The sequence below is a fragment of the Rattus norvegicus genome, chromosome 3 (assembly GCF_036323735.1).
Source record: "Rattus norvegicus strain BN/NHsdMcwi chromosome 3, GRCr8, whole genome shotgun sequence".
Taxonomy (NCBI): Eukaryota; Metazoa; Chordata; class Mammalia; order Rodentia; family Muridae; genus Rattus; species Rattus norvegicus.
The window spans coordinates 48,187,427-48,208,769 of NC_086021.1; the positions used below are offsets into that span (position 1 = coordinate 48,187,427).

Consider the following 21,343-nt stretch of genomic DNA (forward strand, 5'->3'; position numbering starts at 1 on the left):
GCAGTCTCTTCTGTAGTGATTATTCTGAAAGCCTTTGGTCTTAGTTTTTATGCCTAATATGGTATTTCTCAAAAGACCTAAGTTCAGGTTAGGCCAGGAGAAGTAATCTAAGCTGAACGCAGCTCAGAGAGCAGAGTTCACAGAAATAATTAGCACTAATGAGATCCCAGGCCTCTGTCCTCTTGGATTTCCAAGCCCTACCTCTTCTCTCTGTGGTTATCATACTATCAAGATTTATGACCTCAAAAATTTTAAATTCCATTTATTAGGCCATAAAATATTTTGGGGAGTTAATGGGCTATATTAATTTTTCTTTTGCAACAAGTCCCTCCATATTTAGGGCAAAGCACTTGAATCAGTGGTAGGTACCACCACACCCGGTTTATTTTAAATTTTTGTATAAAATCTGTATCCATTATAAGGCAAATGCCCTGCAATCAAAATTGATCAGTGGTTCACTGTCTCAAAATCCAGGAGAAATGCGTCCAGATTTCAAAGAAGGCATTTCTCTGGGTTTCGGATTTTTTTTCTTGGAGTACAGATTGAAAATAAATGCAGATTTTGGAGATCAGTTCTCTAACACAGTGCTCACAGCAGAGCTACATAGGTCAAGAAGTCGCTGCGGAGGTCTAGAACCCACAAGGAAGAGTTGGAAGAGGCTGTCAGCAGAGCCAGATGTTTGGCAAGCTGGGGTGGGGATGGGGGAGGTGCCGCATTTTGCTTAGTTTTTGTTGGTGGTTAGAAATTTGCAACCCGATTCAACTGGGTGGGAGGAACTAAAGTTGACATGCAAATTTTCCACAGGGTGGAGTCTTATTGGTTGTGGCTACCTAGGGACAAGGAAATATCAGGCATCCCCTGAAAAGGTACTGGAAACTGAGGACCCTATCTGGATCAAAGCAGGTAAGCAAAGAGCAGGCCAAGGCACAGCTCTGAGCCTAAACAGACATTCACTTTCCTTGTTCTTTTCCAAACGGAACTTCTCTCTACTTAACGGTGCAGTCCTTTGGGGATTTCTTTTCCTGCTTTCTTCTTTCTGTATAAATTATCTTCATAAACAAAACCGGCATGGCCTCCCTTAAAGCCTGCACCTCTAAACCCAGGATAGAGAAAGCGGATGAAGTTGCAGTCCCGGCAGGTTAGCCCGGCACTCATTGCAGTTTTAAATGCTCGGGTAGAACAAGCCTAGGTAAAGAAAGTCCATGTTGAAAGGAGCTTTCTGGTTTCTGGTTTGTCCTGTGCTGCTATTCGTCACATTAACGTTTAGAGAAGTGAAAGTGTATTTTCTTGACGGGAGTTTCTTCCCCTTTTATTTTCTAGAGCATTTTGCCTAAGCGTATACAGAATTTTTTTTTTGTATTTGGTAAATGGTTTTTTCAGTTCCCTGTGGGTTTGCTACTTAAGGAATGTGGGAACAAACTCCAGGATCTTGTACTGCTCAGCTAGGCTGGTTGTACCCGTGATGTCACCCAATTCTCAATGACAGTCTTACAGAAGCATGCTTTGCACACCTGTATATAAATTTTTTACTTCCCCTGATGAAGTGTGGCATTTTACGAATGTATCTTTACCAGCTTCTAAACTTTGAACTTGGTATCCCTTGGGAAGGACTCTTTGCTAGGCAAAGATTAACTATTGAGCGCTGGGTCACTAATTGAGCTGGTTGACCTTAGACCCGTAGGGTCAGGGAGAGATCTCTAATTTGTGACTCCTTTATTACCGATGGTCAGCACTTCAGTAAGCACAGCCTTTCACCCATGGAAACGTAGCTACGTAAATAAAACCACAAAGACCAATTTTCAAAATTTCAAGTGCATAATAGGAGAATGAAATCAATTTCCATCAGAACACAGCGATATTTAAAACTCCTATGGAAATACCTCATGAAGGTGACTTGACGCTAACCACAGGCTCCTTTAAAAAAAATCAAATTGAACTTTATTTTATATAACAATGACCAAAGTGGGTTCGGATGACTTGCACCCCAGCATATGACATGTTTGTTTGCCCTTGTAAAAGTAAGCCATGCTCAATACATGAAATATGAAATTTGACAGTTATTATAAGCTAGGAGTTAATGTCTTCATTTTCAAACAAATCATGTCAATTTACTTGCAAATGATTAGTCTAAGTAAGGCGTAAAATGATGTTTTGAAGCACTGATTGTCTTAGCTGGGGGAATGGACACAGAATTAGGCAGCAATTAATAGGCGCTAATCAGTTCTCTCTCGGGGCAAAGGCCTTGAGTAAGCCTTGCAGTCTGCTGGCACTGTGCAGAGGGGTACCCTGGAAGGAAGCACCATTTCAGGGAAGACATCCCTGTACCTACTCCCATCTCCAACGTAACAAGCCCAGAAGTGTAAAGAGCTACACATTTGCGTGAAGAGATTAGATTTTACTATAAAGGCATAAAGGCTTATGCCTGTAACCCCAGGACTTAGGAAGCAGGGGATTCGTGGACTCCAGATAAGCCAGGACTGTATCATGATGCTTTGTCCCCAAGTATTTCTTAAGAGGAAATAAATTCTCCTATAGACCATGCTGCTGTATAGAGTTAATGTGGAATTACAAAAAGAAAACAGAGGAAAGGGAAATAAGCAAAAGCCATTGATTTTAAAAATCAGGAAACAGAATACAAGGAAATAAGAGGTTGCTGTGAACAGGGGTTTTTCTCCTTCTGAGGAGGGGCTTTTCTCCCTGTGAGCTGGGGGTTTTCTCCCTCTGAGCAGGGGGTTTTTCTCTGTGGGTCTGACTACACACCTTCCTTCATAAAAGAGGCCCAGTTTGCTCTGGGCTTTCAGACACACTTGACTGTAAACTTTACCTCGGCCTCAGAGCCCATTGAATGTGTTGTGCAGTCATTGGCCTCCAAGGTAAGTAACCCTAACTCCTCAGTATTCTTACAAGGATGAACTAACTGTTGATGCAAACACACTAACATGTTTCTTGTTTGTTCGTTTTGGGATAGGGTCTTGATACGCAGTCAAGACTCACAATGCGTCAGTCTCTTGCCCAGTACAATTACTGGGATGAAAGAAATGTGTCACCATGCCCAACGTGATGCACATTGTTCACATGCTTCACCATGAAATCAGAAGCATTATTTTACTTTTCGAGAGCTATATGCCTGAGTCATCATATATGCTCAATAAACATTTGTGGGATTAGGGGAGGAATAACTACCATTTTTCACATTCAGAACATAAGTCTCTTCATATGCTCATATAAACCATTACGTGTGGCTTTCTCATATTGCTTTGTTGTATGCTAAAACAGGTGTAAGTAACCAGGAAGACTATTTTTAGATGGTTGTTGCTGCTGCCGTTGTTTAAGACAGAACTCTATTACGTAGTACAAGCTGATCTGGAGCTCACTCTAACCCAGGGTGATGTTGAAAACCAAGGAAATGCTCTTGCCTCAGTCTCCCTAGTGCTGAGATTATAGGCAGAAGCAAATATTCCTAGTTCCATTTGTGAGTATTATACCAGTCTTTCCCAGATCGCAGGAATGAGAGGGACGTGGAAATGTGGCCTCAGAAGCCTGTGCAGTGTTAACAAATGCTCCTGTAAGGATAATGGAAGGCAGCTTGCAACATAGCAATGAAATAATCTAGGAATTAAAATGCTCCCATTCAGAATGTACTTATTCCCCAAGAAATAGTAGCGTGTCAGCTCTTCAAGTAACATCCCAAACCTAAGGCAAACTCTTGACTCTGAGTTTCACTGCAAGCGTTTCTCTAATTGCGTGCACCTTGATCAGACTGAGGCAGGATGCGTTTGCCTAGCAGCAGGTGACTGTCCGTCTTTCACAATTCACTGAGCTGTTTGGCTACTTCTCCTCAGCTGTCATCTCAATGTAAGGAAAAGCCTACACAAGCAATGCTGTTTATAGCAGTGGTGTAACTATCGTGTGAGGTTAAACACGTTGCAGCACCAAGAGAATAGACTTTAAGCCAAGCTGGCAAGAACTCACTGTGGTAGGGACACGCCTCATAGCCAGGCCAAAGAACACCGCAGGATGTTTAGGAACAGCCCTCAACAGGCTCCAGGAGTTTTTCACAGAGTTCACTCTCTGCCGAGGTTCTGTGACTCTCAACCCAGTGTGAACCTATATTTGTAAGGAATCTTCACTGTTCAGTTCCAATAGCTCAGTGACACTTGCAGTTGGAATCAATTTCCAGGCTGAAATAATCAATACTTCTGTTCTACTATAAAACTAAAAAAATTACTCTCTTGTGACCAGATGCTCTTGAGCCCCAGTATTTCATAGCTTCTCTCTGATTCTTTGAAATTCATGATCCTGTTTCTACCTGAGTCAATCAATGTCTAACACGGTTCAAATTCTTGGAAGAATTCGGTCTTATGCTCAGCTTAATGCTATACCCACTGCCACAATAGAGTTCAACAAATCACTCAGAGGCAGCAATGCATGGTAAAATATCCAGGCAAGGTCTAACCAAATGTGAGAATGCAAGTGATGAAGCCAAGGGAAAGACACAGTCATCTCTGTTTCCTACATCAGATGGTACCCAATACCAGCCAATTTAAATCAAGTTGCAGGCATAGAAAGCATACTCTATCTTTTTTATCCACACATATACCCAAATAAACATAGTACCAGACAGGATGTATTCATTATTATAAGATGTATGCTTATAAAGGTTTCTGATGCTTAAAGGAAGAAAGAAGGCTTTTAGCAGAGATTACATGACAGACCTGTACAACAATGTAGCCTTGATTTAAAACAGTGAATAGTTCCTGGGATCTGAACATAGTGGGATAAAAGCAGCGTGTTTTAGGGAAAGAATATAGAGGGAGAAAATTCACAGAGATAGACAGTCTTGTGAGAAAGACACGTGGTAGCAGTATGATCAGATACAGAGAGCATGGTGATCTCAGCTGTCGTTTAACACCGTGTTCTCACTGGGGCTGAATAGAAGAGGGAGGACTGAAGGTAAAGAGCAACTTGAAAGCCTCTTCCATGACAGCGCCCATCCTAGATTCAGCTGAGTGCACTGTGATAGCAAACATCACACACACTCCACATTGCAGACTTGGGTGACTGCAGTAGCAGCAGCATCCCCTAGATGTCCAGTACCTATGGCATTGGATGTTTTCTAGGTAGAAATCATGCCCACCCTTTCTATGTTTTCATTACCAAATGGACCATGGACTCACACTTCTTCTCTTTTTTGAATCCCTTAACATTTTGACATTTTCTTTATTCCTAGTGTTAGCAATAGTGTGTGTGGGGTGGGGTGGGGTGGGGGGGTGGGTGTGTGTGATTTGTTTACATCAGTGCAGGAATTTATGTGCTATGGTACATGTCCGGAGGTCAGAGGAAAACTTCTGGGAGTTCGTTCTCTCCTTTCAAGTTGTTGAGGCACGGGTTTTCTTCTTTCTGTCATGCTCATGCTCTAGGCTAGTTGTCCCAGGGAATTCTGAGCAGTTCTCCGGCTGCCACCTCCCATCTAACTGCTGGACTGCTACGTTTTTTCACTTGGGTTCTAAGAATCAAACTCAGGTTGAAAAACTTAGAAAGCAAACACTTTCGCTTACTTAGCCAGCTCTGCAGCATCCTGTTAAATTCTCATAATTCTTCACAGTACACACTGATTCTCATTATACACAAGTGTACATATCATTGCTTCGCACAAAACCCTCTGTGCCAAAGAAACGCCCATTCTCTTCAACAAGTATCTCAAAGCGCCTCGGTCACCGAAGTCCTTAATGACTAATATCGGCCCCCGTCTACCTCACTCTATTCGAGTACGTATTAGCTGAGCAGGCCAAGGTCTTTTCCTGCCCTAGACCTTTCAGACACTATCATCTTCCTTCAAGTTTCAGATCTTCACCAAGACAAATGCACATGACCCAATGAGGTTGAGTTGATCACCAAAAGCTCAGCTGCACCTCGTTATTCTGTCCTCTCGTCTTTAAAACTATCTACAATATTCACTATAGTGTTTACTCTCCAGTTTTTCCCAAAACGTAAGCTGTCTGAGAATTGACACATACAGCTTATATCCACCCCTTCCACCAGTGTCAGAAGCCACATGAAGGGACAGGTATATGTCTCAAAAGCTTACGCACAGGAACGAGTAGTTGAAGATAAACAGAACTGCCATGTGTAAATCAAGTAAAGTCTAAGGAGGTCTGGTTATCGTTAACACCTCTCTCACTTCATCTCCAAAGCATAAAATATAGGGCAAAGGTAAATGAGGGAAACAACAAGGGAATGGGGTTAAAATGTAATTGAACCTCCCTCGTCAGGTCAATGTGATAGTTCAACTGGTAAAACTGATTGCAGCATGACCTGATGACCCGAATTCAATACTCAGACCCACAGTGCAAAGAGAAAACTGATTCCCAGCAGTTTTCTTCTGGAGTCCACACATGTTCTTTGGCATGTAGGTGGCCCTATACATACTACATACATACTATACTAATTCTTGAGATGCTGGTGAAATGGCTCAATGCTTAAGAGCATTGTCTGCCTTAAAGAGGGCCTGAGTTCAATTCCCAGCAACCACATGATGCCTCACTAAATAATGATGCAAAATTCAAACTATAAATTATATATTAATGCCCTTCAGAAAGGTTATGCGTGTGTTCCAAAACAGTAGAATTCTAGATGATTATGAAACAGTAGAACGTGGCTTCAAGAACCAACCCAGGGTCATGCTTCCTCTGAAGTAGTCAAGAAGGATCAGCTGTCTGGATTGCTCAGGTATCATATAGAGGGAGAGATGATTCAGAGGGAGCTGCCGGCACATCGCTGTCGTTTGCATATGCACTAAGGTTCAAGTTTTAAGTGTTAAGTTTCAAGTTATAATGTTACATGGAGAACAAAGTGTTTGCACTTTAAAAGAAGAATCTTCATCATCACAACTGAGTAAGTTAACCAAACAGAATTAAACGAAAATAAATCTGTAGTCTGTTTTCTCAGATCAGACCGTGATGAGGGCTCGGAGACTAAGTACCTGTTTACTTCCATAGAACCTGGCTTTGGTACCTAGCACCTATGTGGCTCACAACTGTCTGTAAATCAAGTTCCAGGGATGCCCTCTTCTGGCTTCTGTGGATGCTGCACATACCTGATACATAAACATACAGTCAGGCAGGCAGTCGTATACACAAAATAAAAATTAATCCTAACATTAAAAAATAATGGAGTGAGGAGAGTAATGGAGATGGCTCAGTCTGGAAACCATTTTCTATAACAGCATAAGAACCTGATTCTAGAACTCCAGCACCCGGAGAAAGATAGAGGTGCAGCAACATGCGTTTGTGACCCCAGTAGGAGAGAGGATGGAAACTGGAAGATCCGTGGAGCTCACTGGCAAGAACCTTAGGCTACCGGTGAGCTCCGGGTTCAGTGAGAGCACTTGTGTGAGGAATGTACAACTGAGTATAAGGGCAAGACCAACATGGACCTTCAGCTTCCAAATCCACACACACACACACACACACAGACTTACAACCCATAAACACACAGAAATGCATGCATGCATGCGTACAAACATACACATGCATGCATGCATACATACATACATATGCCACACACACCCAAAAGCAAACAACACACACACAATAAAAAAGCAATAGTATTAACAACAAAAACACTTCAGTCTTAGCACTGTTTATTTCGCCAACGCATCAGTACATATCCCTGGCTGGCCTGGGTATCTGTATGCCATCAAGACTGACCTCAAACTCACAGAGATTTGCCTCTGCCTCCCTATTGTGGGAGCACAGTGAGCCCAGGATTTTCAAACGTCTCTAAGTTACTACGATTTTCTTCGCTTTATGTATAACAAAATCTCAGGATGAGGTTTAAGGCAAGTGGTTCTAGTATTCCTTCCATGATATAGTATCCCTTCCATCGCCTGGGTCACAGGACCAGAATTTAGCATTTCAGGCTCTGCAGAAAGGACCTTTGCTCTTGGTGCCCTAACTCCAGGCATCCTAGTGTGACATTCGCTATGTAGCCCAGGCTGTGCCTGTCTCTCAGTAATTTTCCGCCCTCAGCTTTCCACTTCCTGATTTACAAGGGTGCACCACCACTCCTGACTGTGATTCTATTGTTTTTCTGGAGTTTCAAGGAAAAAAAAATGAGAATCTTAGTTTAAAATCATGGTGCACTCTGTAAAGGGATAACATTCTGCAGGGGAAAAAATGATGACGGCTACATTATTTCAACGTTTGCTTCCTTCTTCGATAACAGTTTCTGATGGAGCCCTCGCCTCTTGAGCTACCAGTTGATGCAGTGCGGCGCATCGCGACTGAACTCAATTGTGACCCAACCGATGAGAGGGTGGCTCTCCGCTTGGATGAGGAAGATAAACTGAAGCGTTTTAAGGACTGTTTTTATATCCCCAAAATGCGGGACCTGCCTTCAAGTAAGAATACTAGGAAAGGTTTTATAAATCAGTTTAGTAATTTCTGCTAAAGCATGTGACTCTCATAATTCTTTGACAACCATTGTTCTGTTACATAATAGAGCTGCTACAATTGTTTCTGAGCAAACCGCAGGCCCCCGGTGCTCCCCTATAAACCCATCCACCTACCTGAGCCTCGTGTTCTTTATGTTTCCTATCCTTCTCTGAATATAATGCTCACTGGGTGTTTACGCTGTCGTCTACTTCTCTGAACAATACGGCAGCTGATTGAAAAGTATTCGCGGAGGCGTTTACTTGTTCTCGGCACTTAAAGCACAAAGCAATTCTTTTCAAAGCAGTATTAGAACATCTCTTATTTGTGGCATCTCATTGATGATAGCCTGGTGCTTGTCTGGAAGCTAATGCATTGGCGGCTGGGACTATTAGGAGGCCTATCATGGGAATAGCTATCTTTATATAAGGAAAGGCATATAGGTGTAAGAGGTACAGGAAACCCACCTTGCATGTCTAATATGACAAAGTGACCTGAACATTTCTGTTTGGGGAAAACTCCTACTTTTAAACATAGGTAGCACAGGAATATGTATGTATGTGTGTGTGTGTGTGTGTGTGTGTGTGTGTGTGTATAGTGTGTGTATATATATGTGTGTATATATATGTGTGTATATATATGTGTGTGTGTATATATATGTATATATATATATATATATATATATATATATATATATGTTTCTTATGTTGAGCTCCTTGCTTCCCATCAGTGAAAAGACAACAAGGTTGTCTGGACTGAATTACAGAGTCAGTTTCACACAATTTATACAATTCAACTTCCTTTATTTTTTTTCCCTCAATTTCAAATACTCAGAACCTGATAACTCCATTCACACTATTTCAGGATAGGATTGAGTCACATACCCTCATTTGTCTTACACTGTTTGAAACCCCCCCCCCAGCGAAATGTGACACCTAGAGGATCCTAGAGGATACGTGTGTGACTGCTATATCTAGCATCAAACAATTCTGGAAAGAAGAAAGAGGAGTGCAAACCAGGTGTCCCAGGATGAATTTACTTGCCTCAGAATGTATACTTAAAAATAGATCAGATGCTAAATTTTGTTGTGTGGATTTTAGCATATTGCTTTCCTATATGTTACAAGTAGAAATTTCTGGGCCAGAAAGATTTTTGCTCAGTGATCAGGAACATGTACTGCTCTTTCAGGTCAGAGTTCAATTCCCAGCACCCATATCAGATGATTCACAATTGCCTATAATTCTAGCACCAGGGGACTTCAAGACCTCTGGCCTATGTGGGCACCTGTATTCAAACATACATATAATTTTTAAAAATAGTTTAATTTTCAAAATAAACGCTCCTTTTAAAAACCAGCATTGCATAGATAATCCTTTAAGAGTTGATACCACTGTCCCTACTCTAAGAATAACACATGCTTTCTGTTTCAGTCCAGCAGACTTGCTTGGTTAACTCATTGCCAATTCTTAAAGGACATAAAAAGAGGGACAATAAATTCATCCCATAAATTTGTTCTAATAAATAGAGTATCCGATGGTAAACATTTTAGTTCACCACAACAAAGCATGGTTTCCTCACCAGTAGCCTGAGGATGAACTGGGACTTTACTAGAAATTCCATTTCTAAGTTCTAGTCCCAGAATCATTGAATCAGAGCCTTAGTCTGAGGCCACTGTCACCTATGTTAGATGAATCAGGGATAGCATACTGCAAGTGGACCTATTCCACCTCCATTCTTGACTTCTCATTATGCATGTGATTTTCTCTAAGGAGTCACCCATTCAGCCATCATTTCTTCATCATTTTCTATATCTGATTCACTTTCCTCAGAATAACCGAGGGAAGTAAGTAGTGACTTACAGTGTGCTTGGAAGTATATCTAATATGAGGAGGCCTATAATAAGGAAAATCATGCACAGCATAAGATGTTCTGTTCTGAGATATTGCTCTGGTAGATCAATATGCCAAGAGCACAAAGCAGTGGCCTAGCAAGCAACTCTGAATGACTAAAATAAAACACAAAGAACTTGAAATGCTAAGGAAAGAAAAACAAAGGCAAATTAACAAGGCTTAGAAAAGTGAAGACAACAGGATGCCCAACAGTAGAATTTTCCCTTTTTGTTTTGTTTACAAATCTTACTCTGTAGCCCTGCCTAGCTACAAACTGGCAGTTGTCCTCAAGCCTCCCAAATGCTGGGGTTTCAGGAGTATGCCACCACTCCCACCTCTGATAGTGTGTACTTTAGAGTCATAAGAAAACACTGCACTTACTGACCTACTGTATATGACTTGGATGTTTAACTTTTGCAACCTTTTATACACCCTAGACATCAATATCCATCTGAGGCGTAGTCACCAAGGCTTTTCCCAGTTTGTCTCCATTCCTTGCCTGTGTTCTTGCCTTGAAGTATTTGCCCTATGCTTTCCCCCAAACAGTTTCTAAGTTTTGCGTCTATTTTGATGCATTTTGTGTAGATCACTCTGCAATCTGGGAGATAAGACTTCAGCTTTAGAACCTACAAATGTAAAAAGGCATACAGAAATCCTACATGTCCAGCCCGATTTAGTAAAGTCAATCCTTCCTTAATTATGCTTTTTGTTTTTTTTATTGAGGATTTCATATATTAGTCCACTGGTTTACACTATTTTTACCCCTTTCCAAATTCTGGTTCTTCCTGTGCCCCTAGATCTCCTCTCAAATCATGGCTTATATATGTTTTATGAACAAACACACACACATTTGATATATATCAAATGTGTTCACATATATGATACCCCTTGACATCCCTTGTCAAAAATTAGATGTTAGATTTTTTTCTGGGTCCCTTATCTTCTGGTTTGCATGTCTGTTCATGTTCCAGTACCTTGCTGGCTTTGTTACTGTTGCTCTGTAATATAATTTACATTGAGTTCTATAGTTCCACTAGCATTGCTCTTTATGAGAGTTTATAAGAGATGCTTTTGCAATTTGGCATCTTTTATGCGCCATATGGTATTCATGACATATTCCAAATCTGAAAAGAGTGACAATGCTTATATTTACTAAGCAGATTGCTTTTAATTGATAGATATTATATATATATCTTATTATATATATCATATATAATATGAATCATATATACATGATATATATGTGTGTATCATGTGTGTATATACATATAAAATGATATATATATAGTATATGATATATAATATATGTATTCTGAGCTAATGAACTGAACAGACATTTATTGAAAGAAGAAATAAAAATGATCAAAGACTTGAAAAGTATTCAACATTCTTGGCCATTATGAAATTAAAAATAAAAAATGTCTTGAAATTCCATATCACCCCAGATAGAATGGCTAATATCAAAGCAAACACAAAAACAGAAAAAAGAAATAAAGGAAGAAAAAAGGGAAGAAAGGAAGGAAGGAAGGAAGAAAGAAACAAAGAAAGAAAGAAAGAAACAAAGAAAGAAAGAAAGAAAGAAAGAAAGAAAGAAAGAAAGAAAGAGGGAAAGTCAAATAACAGCAAATACTGGCAAGGATGCAGGGAAAAAGAAACTTTTGTTTGCTACAGTTAAAAATGTAAGTAGAATCCAGATGTCCTTCAACAGAGGAATGAATACAGAAAATGTGGTACATTTACACAATGGAGCACTACTCAGCTATCAAAAACAATGACTTCATAAAATTCATAGGCAAATGGATGGAACTAGAAAATATCCTGAATGAGGTAACCCAATCACAAAAAACAAAACAAAACAAAACAAACAAGCAAACAAGCAAAAAACAAAACAAAACACCACACATACTATTCACTCACTGACAAGTGGATATTAACCCCTAAAGCTTGAATTACCCAAGATACAATCCACAGACCACATGAAGCTCAAGAAGGATGACCAAAGTGCAGATGCTTCAGCCCTTTTTAGAAGGGGGGACAAAAATATTCACAGGAGGAAATATGGAGACAAAGGGTGGAACAGAGACTGAAGGAATGGCCATCCAGAGACTACCCCATCTGGGGATCCAGCCCATATACATACAGCCACCAAACCAAGACAATATTGCTGATGCCAAGAAGTGCATGCCAACAGGAGCCTGATATAGCTATCTCCTGAGAGGCTCTGCCAGATCCTGACAAATACAGAGGTGAACACTCGCAGCCAACCATTGAACTGAGAACAGGGTCCCCATTGGAGGAGTTAGAGAAAGGACTGAAGGAGCTGAAGGGATTTGCAACCCCGTAAGAACAACAATACCAACCAACCAGAGCTCCCAGGGACTAAACCGCCAACCAAAGAGTGCACATGGACAGACCCATGGCTCCAGCTGTATATATAGCAGAGGAGGGCCTTGTTGGGCATCAATGGGAGGAGAAGCCCTTGGTCCTACCAAGGCTTGATGCCCTATAGGGGAATGTCAGGGCAGGGAGGTGGGAAAAGGTGGGTGGGTGATGGTGGGAACACCCTCATAGAAGTGTGGGGGGGATGTAGGATAGGGGGTTTATGGATAGGAAACAAGGAAAGAGGATAACATTTGAAATGTAAATAAAAATATCCAATTAAAAATGGTTCATGAAAAAAAAAATTACTAAAAAAGAAGAAGAAGAAGAAGAAGAAGAAGAAGAAGAAGAAGAAGAAGAAGAAGAAGAAGAAGAAGAAGAAGAAGAAGAAGAAGAAGAAGAAGAATGGAAGCAGATGCAGGACGGTGAGGTGAGAGTGGAGGATGTTCATGTCTGTGAGTCCACTGTCGCTGTCTTCAGACACACCAGAAGAGGACATCAGATCCCATTACAGATGGTTGTGAGCCACCGTGTGGTTGCTGGGAATTGAACTCAGGACCTTTGGAAGAGCAGTCAGTGCTCTTAACCACTGAGCCATCTCTCCAGCCCCTGTGGAGGATGTTCAAAATCAAAGTCACAACTACCGTGCTACTCTGTTCTGCCACTCTTTCTCACGTGGTTTTGTTTATTTATTGTGCCATTCACGATGTCCAGGAAACTGAGCCAGCATTTCATATCTACCAACACAGGAATGGATAGGAAAATGCGTTCCATGTAATGTGATGATATGCAGCCATAAAGAACTATGAAACAGTCACATTCCCAGGAAATAACCTATTGTTAACTAAAATAATTATACATGGGAGCACAAATACCACATGTTCTCTCCTCTATGTAGATTCAGAATGCAATGCTAAAAAAGAGAAGGAGGTTTTAAGGGAGGGGAAATAGGCCGATGGAATACGTAAAAGCAGCAGAAGGACTATGCAAGTATATTTTTTATTCACCTGTTATAATTGTCTTCTCCGAGGCTTACTGCCTCAGTGTTCTAACCCAGGCCTAGTCCTGAAAACTTCTAGCCTCTGTACAGTCTTCCCTGGCCTATAATGTTTTCAGCCTCTCAGACTTACTGCTGAATAACAAACTCAACCTTTGTAGCTCTCTCTGAACTCTGGCTGCTTGGTCAGCTCAGCTGTTCTGCCTCAAAACTCTCCATGTTGACTGATTCAAACTGGCTTCTTTTAGCTTCTGGCTAAATTGCTCTGCTTGGCCTCATACTAACTTTCTTAGTATGCTCTAATCTTCAGGCTCCTCGTTCCCTGACTCATTCTGTCTTCACATGCGTCTAACCTATTCTCTCCAACCTGGCTCTGCGCAACTGTCTTGGTAAAGCTGCCCCCTCTCTCTCTAACACGGCTCTCTCCTACGCAGCCTCTCCTTTCTCTGTGTCGTATTGAGAGCTGGGCGGATTCTATTCTGTTATATGTTTCTCTAATTTGTCCCTTTATCAACCTCTCAATTACACATCACTTTCAATCATGGGTGCTTCCTTCTACAGGCTAACTTTACCTCCAGTGTTTAGGATTGAAGGTGTGTACAGAGGGTGTATCTGTATTCCAGCCAGGGGGATTAAAAGTGTGAGCTAGGGGTGTGTCTGTATTTCATCCAGAGTAGCCATGTTGGGGGATTAAAATTGCTCTACAGGACAGTGTGTGGGAAGAAAGACGAGTAGTCAGAGGGAAGCAGAAGGCAAAGAAGAGAGCAAAGTAGAAACCAGTGGGAACAAAGAACACCGGTATCTATGTGGAAAGATGCCCACACATTGGCATGACATATATTACTGTGTAAGATAACCTAAAAATTAAATTTTAAAGTTCTTCAAGGTAAAAACTACAACCACAGCCTATGGATTTCTTTTTCTAAATTAGATATAAGTTTTCTATAGGTTTCCAGTAGAATTTTTCAAAGTAAATAGGCTTTAAAAACATTTTCTGAGATATTATTATGGACACAATAAAAATATTTATGCTGAGTTGGTGATGCTCTTAATGGTTGACATTGGTCTAGGAAACATATAATGTATGTAGAGAGGCACTTAGTGAAATTAGAGCGCTTACCAGCTTCTGCCACACAGACCCTGAATCCAGCCTTGTATTCCTATAGTTAAGGTTTTATTTAATAGGCTTAACTTTAGTCAAATCATTGGAGTGATAGTGGAGATGTATTTTTGTAGATGTCATTGAAAGGTTGAAAACTGGAATTTACAGTGATTTCTCAAGAATCAAAACCTAAACCAGTGATCACAAAGGGAGAAGGGGAACCACGGATGTCTTTGATTATGGATGTGCTTAAGGAAAAAGACTAGGGAGGTTGTGAGATAGACACATACATTTTTCAGTTAAGAAGAATCCACAGTGGTTTTGTTTTCTGTCCTCACATATTCTGCTCATAAAACCCCCAGTCCTATGATAATGTGAACTGCTAAAGGCAGTCTTTGCCAACTTTCAGGAGATGGGCCTGTGGGACAAGCTCAACAGCTCAGATGGATATTTCTTGAGGAACGTTTATGGTTCTTTCTAGTTATTGCATCCTGTCACCACACAGTCCATGCCTTACACTTCATTGTGACAGAGGGTTGGACATGAAAATGTAGTTATCGAAAGTTCAGGGTTTCACCCGAGTGTGGTGACAAGGTCTACTTTCTCCTTCGGGCATTGTCCTAATTACATTTCTATTACTGAGGTAAAGCACCATGACGAAGGCAGCTTATGAAAGAAAGCGTTTACTTTGGCTTCTGGTTTCAGAAGGTTAGAGTTCATGATGGAGGAGCAAACAAAGAGCTGAGAGCTCACATGCCGATGTACAAACCGCAAGACAGAGAGAAACAGTGGAAGTTGTGAGTCTATATACCTCAAAGCCCACCCAGAGTGACACACTTCCTCTAACAGAGCCACACTTCCTAATCCTTTCCAAACAGTTTCACAAATTTGGGACCAAGTTTTCAAATATATGGAACTACACGAGTCATTCCCATTCAAAGGTTTCCATCAAAACAACCACAGTTATAAATCTTTTTCCTAAAGGGCAACTTATTTTCAGCAATATAGGGAAATCCTTTAAAGTCCTCAAAATACAGCCTTTATTCAGGAGCCTCCCATCCCACAATTTCCAAAAAAAAAAAAAAAAAAAAAGACTAACAGACTCCAAAATTCACAAAATTATATCAGTTGTGAGTGTAAATCTGGTAGTGAAGCATAATTTTCCCAATCTTCCTCTTTTAAGAACAAGTCCCAAGGGCTTCGGATAGGCATAGCCTTGCATCCTCATAAAAACAAAAGAGGACATATGGAGGGACCTATGGCTCCAGTTGTTTATGTAGCAGAAGATGGCCTTATCTGGCATTAATGGGAGAGGAGGCCCTTGGTCCTGTGGAGACTCAGTGCCCCAATGTAAGGAAAAGCTAGGGCAGTGAGGTAGGAGTGTGTGGGTAGGTTGGTAGGGGAGCTCCCTCATAGAAGCAGTGAGGAAGGGGAATGACAAAAGGGTTTGTGGAGGGGAAATTGGGTAGGGGGATAACATTTGAAATGTAAATAAATAAAATAAACAGTAAAATCAAAACCAAAAAGAAAAAAGAAAAAAAAAAAGAAAAGTCCTCTCTTACTAGCCACGATTTACCTATAGCTCTTTACCTAGATGTGACGCCAGGTGAGATTTACCATTCACTCTGGCGTGCCAAGTGATGTCACTGTTCAGTATTGTTGAATTGACTGTACTTTTAAGTTTCATAGGTGAACTTCCCTGTCATGCATAGAAGACACGATCATCCAGTAAATGTCCTGGTCCTATATGTCTTAGATTATCTAATCCCAAGTAGGCAGCCCTAAGTCTACATACAGATAAGCAGAACAGCAGGATTTCAGCAAGTTGTATTATAAAATTTATATTTACATATATAACAATAATTAAACACTGAGGCAATTTCTACAAGGTATTAAGAAATCTAATAATATTTAACTGTGCCTAATAAGGTTGTATTGTGTGTGTTAGTATTAATTCACTCAGAAATATAAAAAGATGTTCACCCATTTCATTCTGAGCAATAGTAGACTAGATGCAGATACAGCTTTTATTCAGTAACATATAAAACCAGATTAGTGGGTGTCTATGATGTGATTAAATCTGTGTAGTCAGATACATGGGTTCCATTTTACAGACTAGCACCAGATCTTTGGGCACAGCATGAGTTCAGAAGCTCATCTCCATCTGATCTTTTGCAAATGCCTGCTACTGACAGGATAGTTTTGGTCTTAAGTTTTGTCTTGATGAAGATGCAAGGAACTTCTTTTACGTAGGTTGCACAGTACCCAGCTTCCTGTATGACTGCTAGAAAACTGAGACTTCTATTTGTAATGTGTTCTTCTGGTGGTAATGGGGGGGGGCATGAAAATGGGAGCAAAATTGACAAGTGCCTGTATTGCTTTCCTCCTTGAAGAAAAACATCCTAAGTTGTAAATGCATTTGGAAGTTGAAAAACTTATGCCTGTTAAGGTGAACTGACTTGTGTCTCTGCTATCACTTCTCCAGAATCAGCAGCAGCCACTAGACACAACATCATAGACTTGGATGTCATGCTAGGCAGGCTTCATCATGTCAAGTTGTGTCTGACTGTTATCTAAGTACAAAATAAGTCCAAAGTTCAAAGAAAAGCAAATACGCATCACACCTGAAATGAATATCAAAGAATGAGATGTATCATAAAACATTTTAAGAGAGAATATGTTAGCACTTTCTCTTTTATTTTATGACTGGGTACAGACCTACTCCTTGGGAAGTTTGACCCGAAGAATTAAATGTACTAGATAATGGAAGGAAAGAAATCCTTCCCTCCCCAGGTGGCCAATTGCTTTGTTTCAGAGGTATCTTCATCTTCAACTAAAGTTTTGAACTGATTCTTTTTTTTTTTTTTGCTGTTTTTTTCCCACCTTTATAAAATTGGGTACTTCTTATTTACATTTCAAATGTTATTCCCTTTCCCAGTGGTTTCCAGGCGAACATCCCCCTAACCCATGCCCCTCCCCTTCTATATGAGTGTTTCCCCCCGACCCTCCACACATTACCACCCTCCCCCCAAGAATCCCGTTCACTGGGGGTTCAATCTTGGCAGGACCAAGGGCTTTCCCTTCTACTGGTGCCCTTACTAGGCTATTCATTGCTACCTATGCAGTTGGAGCCCAGGGTCAGTTCATGTATAGTCTTTGGGTAGTGGCTTAGTCCCTGGAAGCTCTGGTTGGTTGGCATTTTTGTTATAATGGATCTCAAGCCCCTTCAGCTCTTTCAGTCCTTTCTCTGATTCCTTTAACAGGGGTTCCATTCTCAATTCAGTGGTTTCATGCTGGCATTCGCCTATGTATATGCTGTATTCTGGCTGTGTGTCTCAGGAGAGATCTACAGCCGGTTCCTGTCAGCCTGCACTTCTTTGCTTCATCCATCTTATCCAGTTTGGTAGCTCTATATGTATGGGCCACATGTGGGGCAGGCTCTGAATGGGCATTCCTTCAGCCTCTGTTCAAAACTTTGCTTCCCTATTCCCTGCCAAGGGTATTCTTGTTCCCTTTTTAAAGAAGGAGTGAAGCATTCGCATTTTGGTCATCCTTCTTGAGTTTCACGTGTTCTGTGCATCTAGGGTAATTCAAGCATTTGGACTAATAGCCACTTATCAATGAGTGCATATGATGCGTGTTTTTCTGACTGGGTTACCTCATTCAGGATGATATTTTCCAGTTCCATCCATTTATGAATTTCACAAAGTCATTGTTGTGATAGCTGAGTAATATTCCATTGTGTAGATGTACCACATTTCTGTGTCCATTCCTCTGTTAAAGGGCATCTGGGTTCTTTCCGGCTTCTGGCTATTATAAATGAGGCTGCTATGGACATAGTGGAGCATGTGTCTTTGCTATATGTTGAAGTGTCTTTTGGGTATATGCCCAAGAGAGGTATGGCTGGGTCCTCAGGTAGTACAATGTCCAATTTTCATAGGAACCTCCAGACTGATTTCCAGAATGGTTGTACCAGTCTGCAATCCCACCAACAATGGAGGAGTGTTCCTCTTATCCACATCCTCGCCAGTATCTGCTGTCGCCGGAGGTTTTGATCTTAGCCATTCTTAGGAATTTCGGGGCTGTTTTGATTTGCATTTCCCTTATAACTAAGAAACATTTCTTTAGGAGCTTCACAGCCATTCGAAATTCCTCAGCTGTGATTTCTTTATTTAGCTCTAAACCCCATTTTTAATAGGGTTATTTGTCTCCCTGCAGTCTAACTTCATGAATTCTTTGTATATTTTGGATATGAGCCCTCTATCAGTTGTAGGATGGGTAAAGATCTTTTTCCAATCTGTTGGATGCCGTTTTGTCCTAACAACAGTGTCCTTTGCCTTACAGAAGCTTTGCAGTTTTATGAGATCCCATTTGTCGATTCTTGATCTTAGAGCAAAAGCCATTGGTGTTTTGTTCAGGAAATTTTTTCCAGTGCCCATGTGTTCGAGATGCTGCCCTAGTTTTTCTTCTATTAGTTTGAGTGTATCTGGTTTGATGTGGAGGTCCTTGATCCACTTGGACTTAAGCTTTGTACAGGGTGATAAGAATGGATCGATCTGCATTCTTCTACATGCTGACGTCCAGTTGAACCAGAACCATTTGCTGAAAATGCTATCTTTTTTCCATTGGATGGTTTTGGTTCCTTTGTCAAAAATCAAGTGACCATAGGTGTGTGGGTTCATTTCTGGATCTTCAATTCCATACCACTGGTCTTCCTGCCTGTCTCTGTACCAAGGCCAAACAGTTTTTATCACTATTACTCTGTAATACTGCTTCAGTTCTGGAATAGTGATTCTCCCGGAAGTCCTTTTATTGTTGAGGATAGTTTTAGTTATCCTGGGATTTTTGTAATTCCAGATGAATTTGCAAATTGTTCTTTCTAATTCTATGAAGAATTGGATTGGAATTTTGATGGGGATTACATTGGATCTGTAGATCGCTTTTGGTAAAATGGCCATTTTTACTATACTAATCCTGCCAATCCATGAGCATGGGAGATCTTTCCATCTTCAGAGATCTTCTTCAATTTCTTTCTTCCGAGGCTTGAAGTTCTTAACATACAGATCTTTTACTTGCTTGGTTAAAGTCACAACAAGGTATTTTATATTACTTGGGACTATTATGAAGGGTGTCGTTTCCCTAATTTCTTTCTCAGCTTTTTTCTCTTTTGTGTAGAGGAAGGCTACTGATTTATTTGAGTTAATGTTGTACCCAGCCACTTTGCTGAAAGTGTTTATCAGGTTTAGTAGTTCTCTAGTGGAACTTTTGGGATCACTTAAATATATTATCATATCATCTGCAAATAGTAATATTTTGATTTCTTCCTTTCAAATCTGTATCTCTTTGATCTCCTTTTGTTGTCTGATTGCTCTGGATAGGACTTCGAGAACTATATTGTAAAAGTAGGGAGAGAGTGGGCAGCCTTGTCTAGTCCCTGATTTTAGTGGGATTGCTTCAAGTTTCTCTCCATTTAGTTTAATGTTAACTACTGGTTTGCTGTATATGGCTTTTACTATGTTTAGGTATGGGACTTGAATTCCTCTTCTTTCCAGGACTTTTATCATGAAGGGGTGTTGCATTTTGTCAAATGCTTTCTCAGCATCTAATTAAATGATCATATGGTTTTTATCGTTCAGTTTGTTTATATAGTGGAGTACGTTGATGGTTTTCCATATATTAAACCATCCCTGCATACCTGGGATGAATGGATGATTATTTTGATGTGTTCTTCGATTCAGTTTGCAAGAATTTTATTCAGTATTTTTGCATCGATATTCATAAGGGAAATAGGTCTGAAGTTCTCTTTCTTTGTTGGATCTTTGTGTGGTTCAGGTATAATAGTAATTGTGGCTTCATAGAAGGAATTCGATAGCACACTATCTGTTTCAATTTTGTGGAATAGTTTGGATAGTATTGGTATGAGGTCTTCTATGAAGGTCTGATAGAATTCTGCTCTGAACCTATCTGGACCTGGGCTCTTTTTGTTTGGGAGACTTTTAATGACTGCTTCTATTTCTTTAGGAGTTATAGGGTTGTTTAAATGGTTTGTCTGTTCCTGATTTAATTTTGGTACCTGGTATCTGTCTACGAAATTGTCCATTTCCTCCAGATTTTCAAGTTTTTTTGAATATATGCTTTTGTAGTAGGATCTGATGATTTTTTGAATTTCCTCTGATTCTGTAGTTATGTCTCCCTTTTCATTTCTGATTTTGTTAATTTGGACACACTCTCTGTGTCCTCTGGTTAGTCTGGCTAAGGGTTCGTTCATCTATCTTGTTGATTTTCTCCAAGAACCAGCTTTTGGTTCTATTGATTCTTTGTACAGTCCTTTTTGTTTCTTCTTGGTTGATTTCAGCTCTGAGTTTGATTATTTCCTTCCTTCTACTCCTCCTGGGTGTGTTTGCTTCTTTTTGTTCTAGAGCTTTTAGGTGTGCTGTCAAGCTGCTGATATATGCTCTCTCCTGTTTCTTTGCAGGCACTCAGCGCTATGAGTTTTCCTTTTAGCACAGCTTTATTGTGTCTTATAAGTTTGGGTATATTGTAC

At 40.4% G+C, this 21,343-nt stretch overlaps 1 protein-coding gene across 1 annotated transcript in view; it reads left to right on the forward strand.

Moving 5' to 3' along the window:
* The first annotated feature begins 859 nt into the window (after positions 1-859).
* Kynu (kynureninase) overlaps positions 860-21,343 on the forward strand; it is a 150,711-nt gene continuing 130,227 nt past the window's right edge. The window contains 2 exon segments of the mRNA NM_053902.2: positions 860-903; positions 8,227-8,401. Of these exon segments, the coding sequence (NP_446354.1) occupies positions 8,233-8,401 (169 nt within the window). The 5' untranslated portion in view covers positions 860-903; positions 8,227-8,232.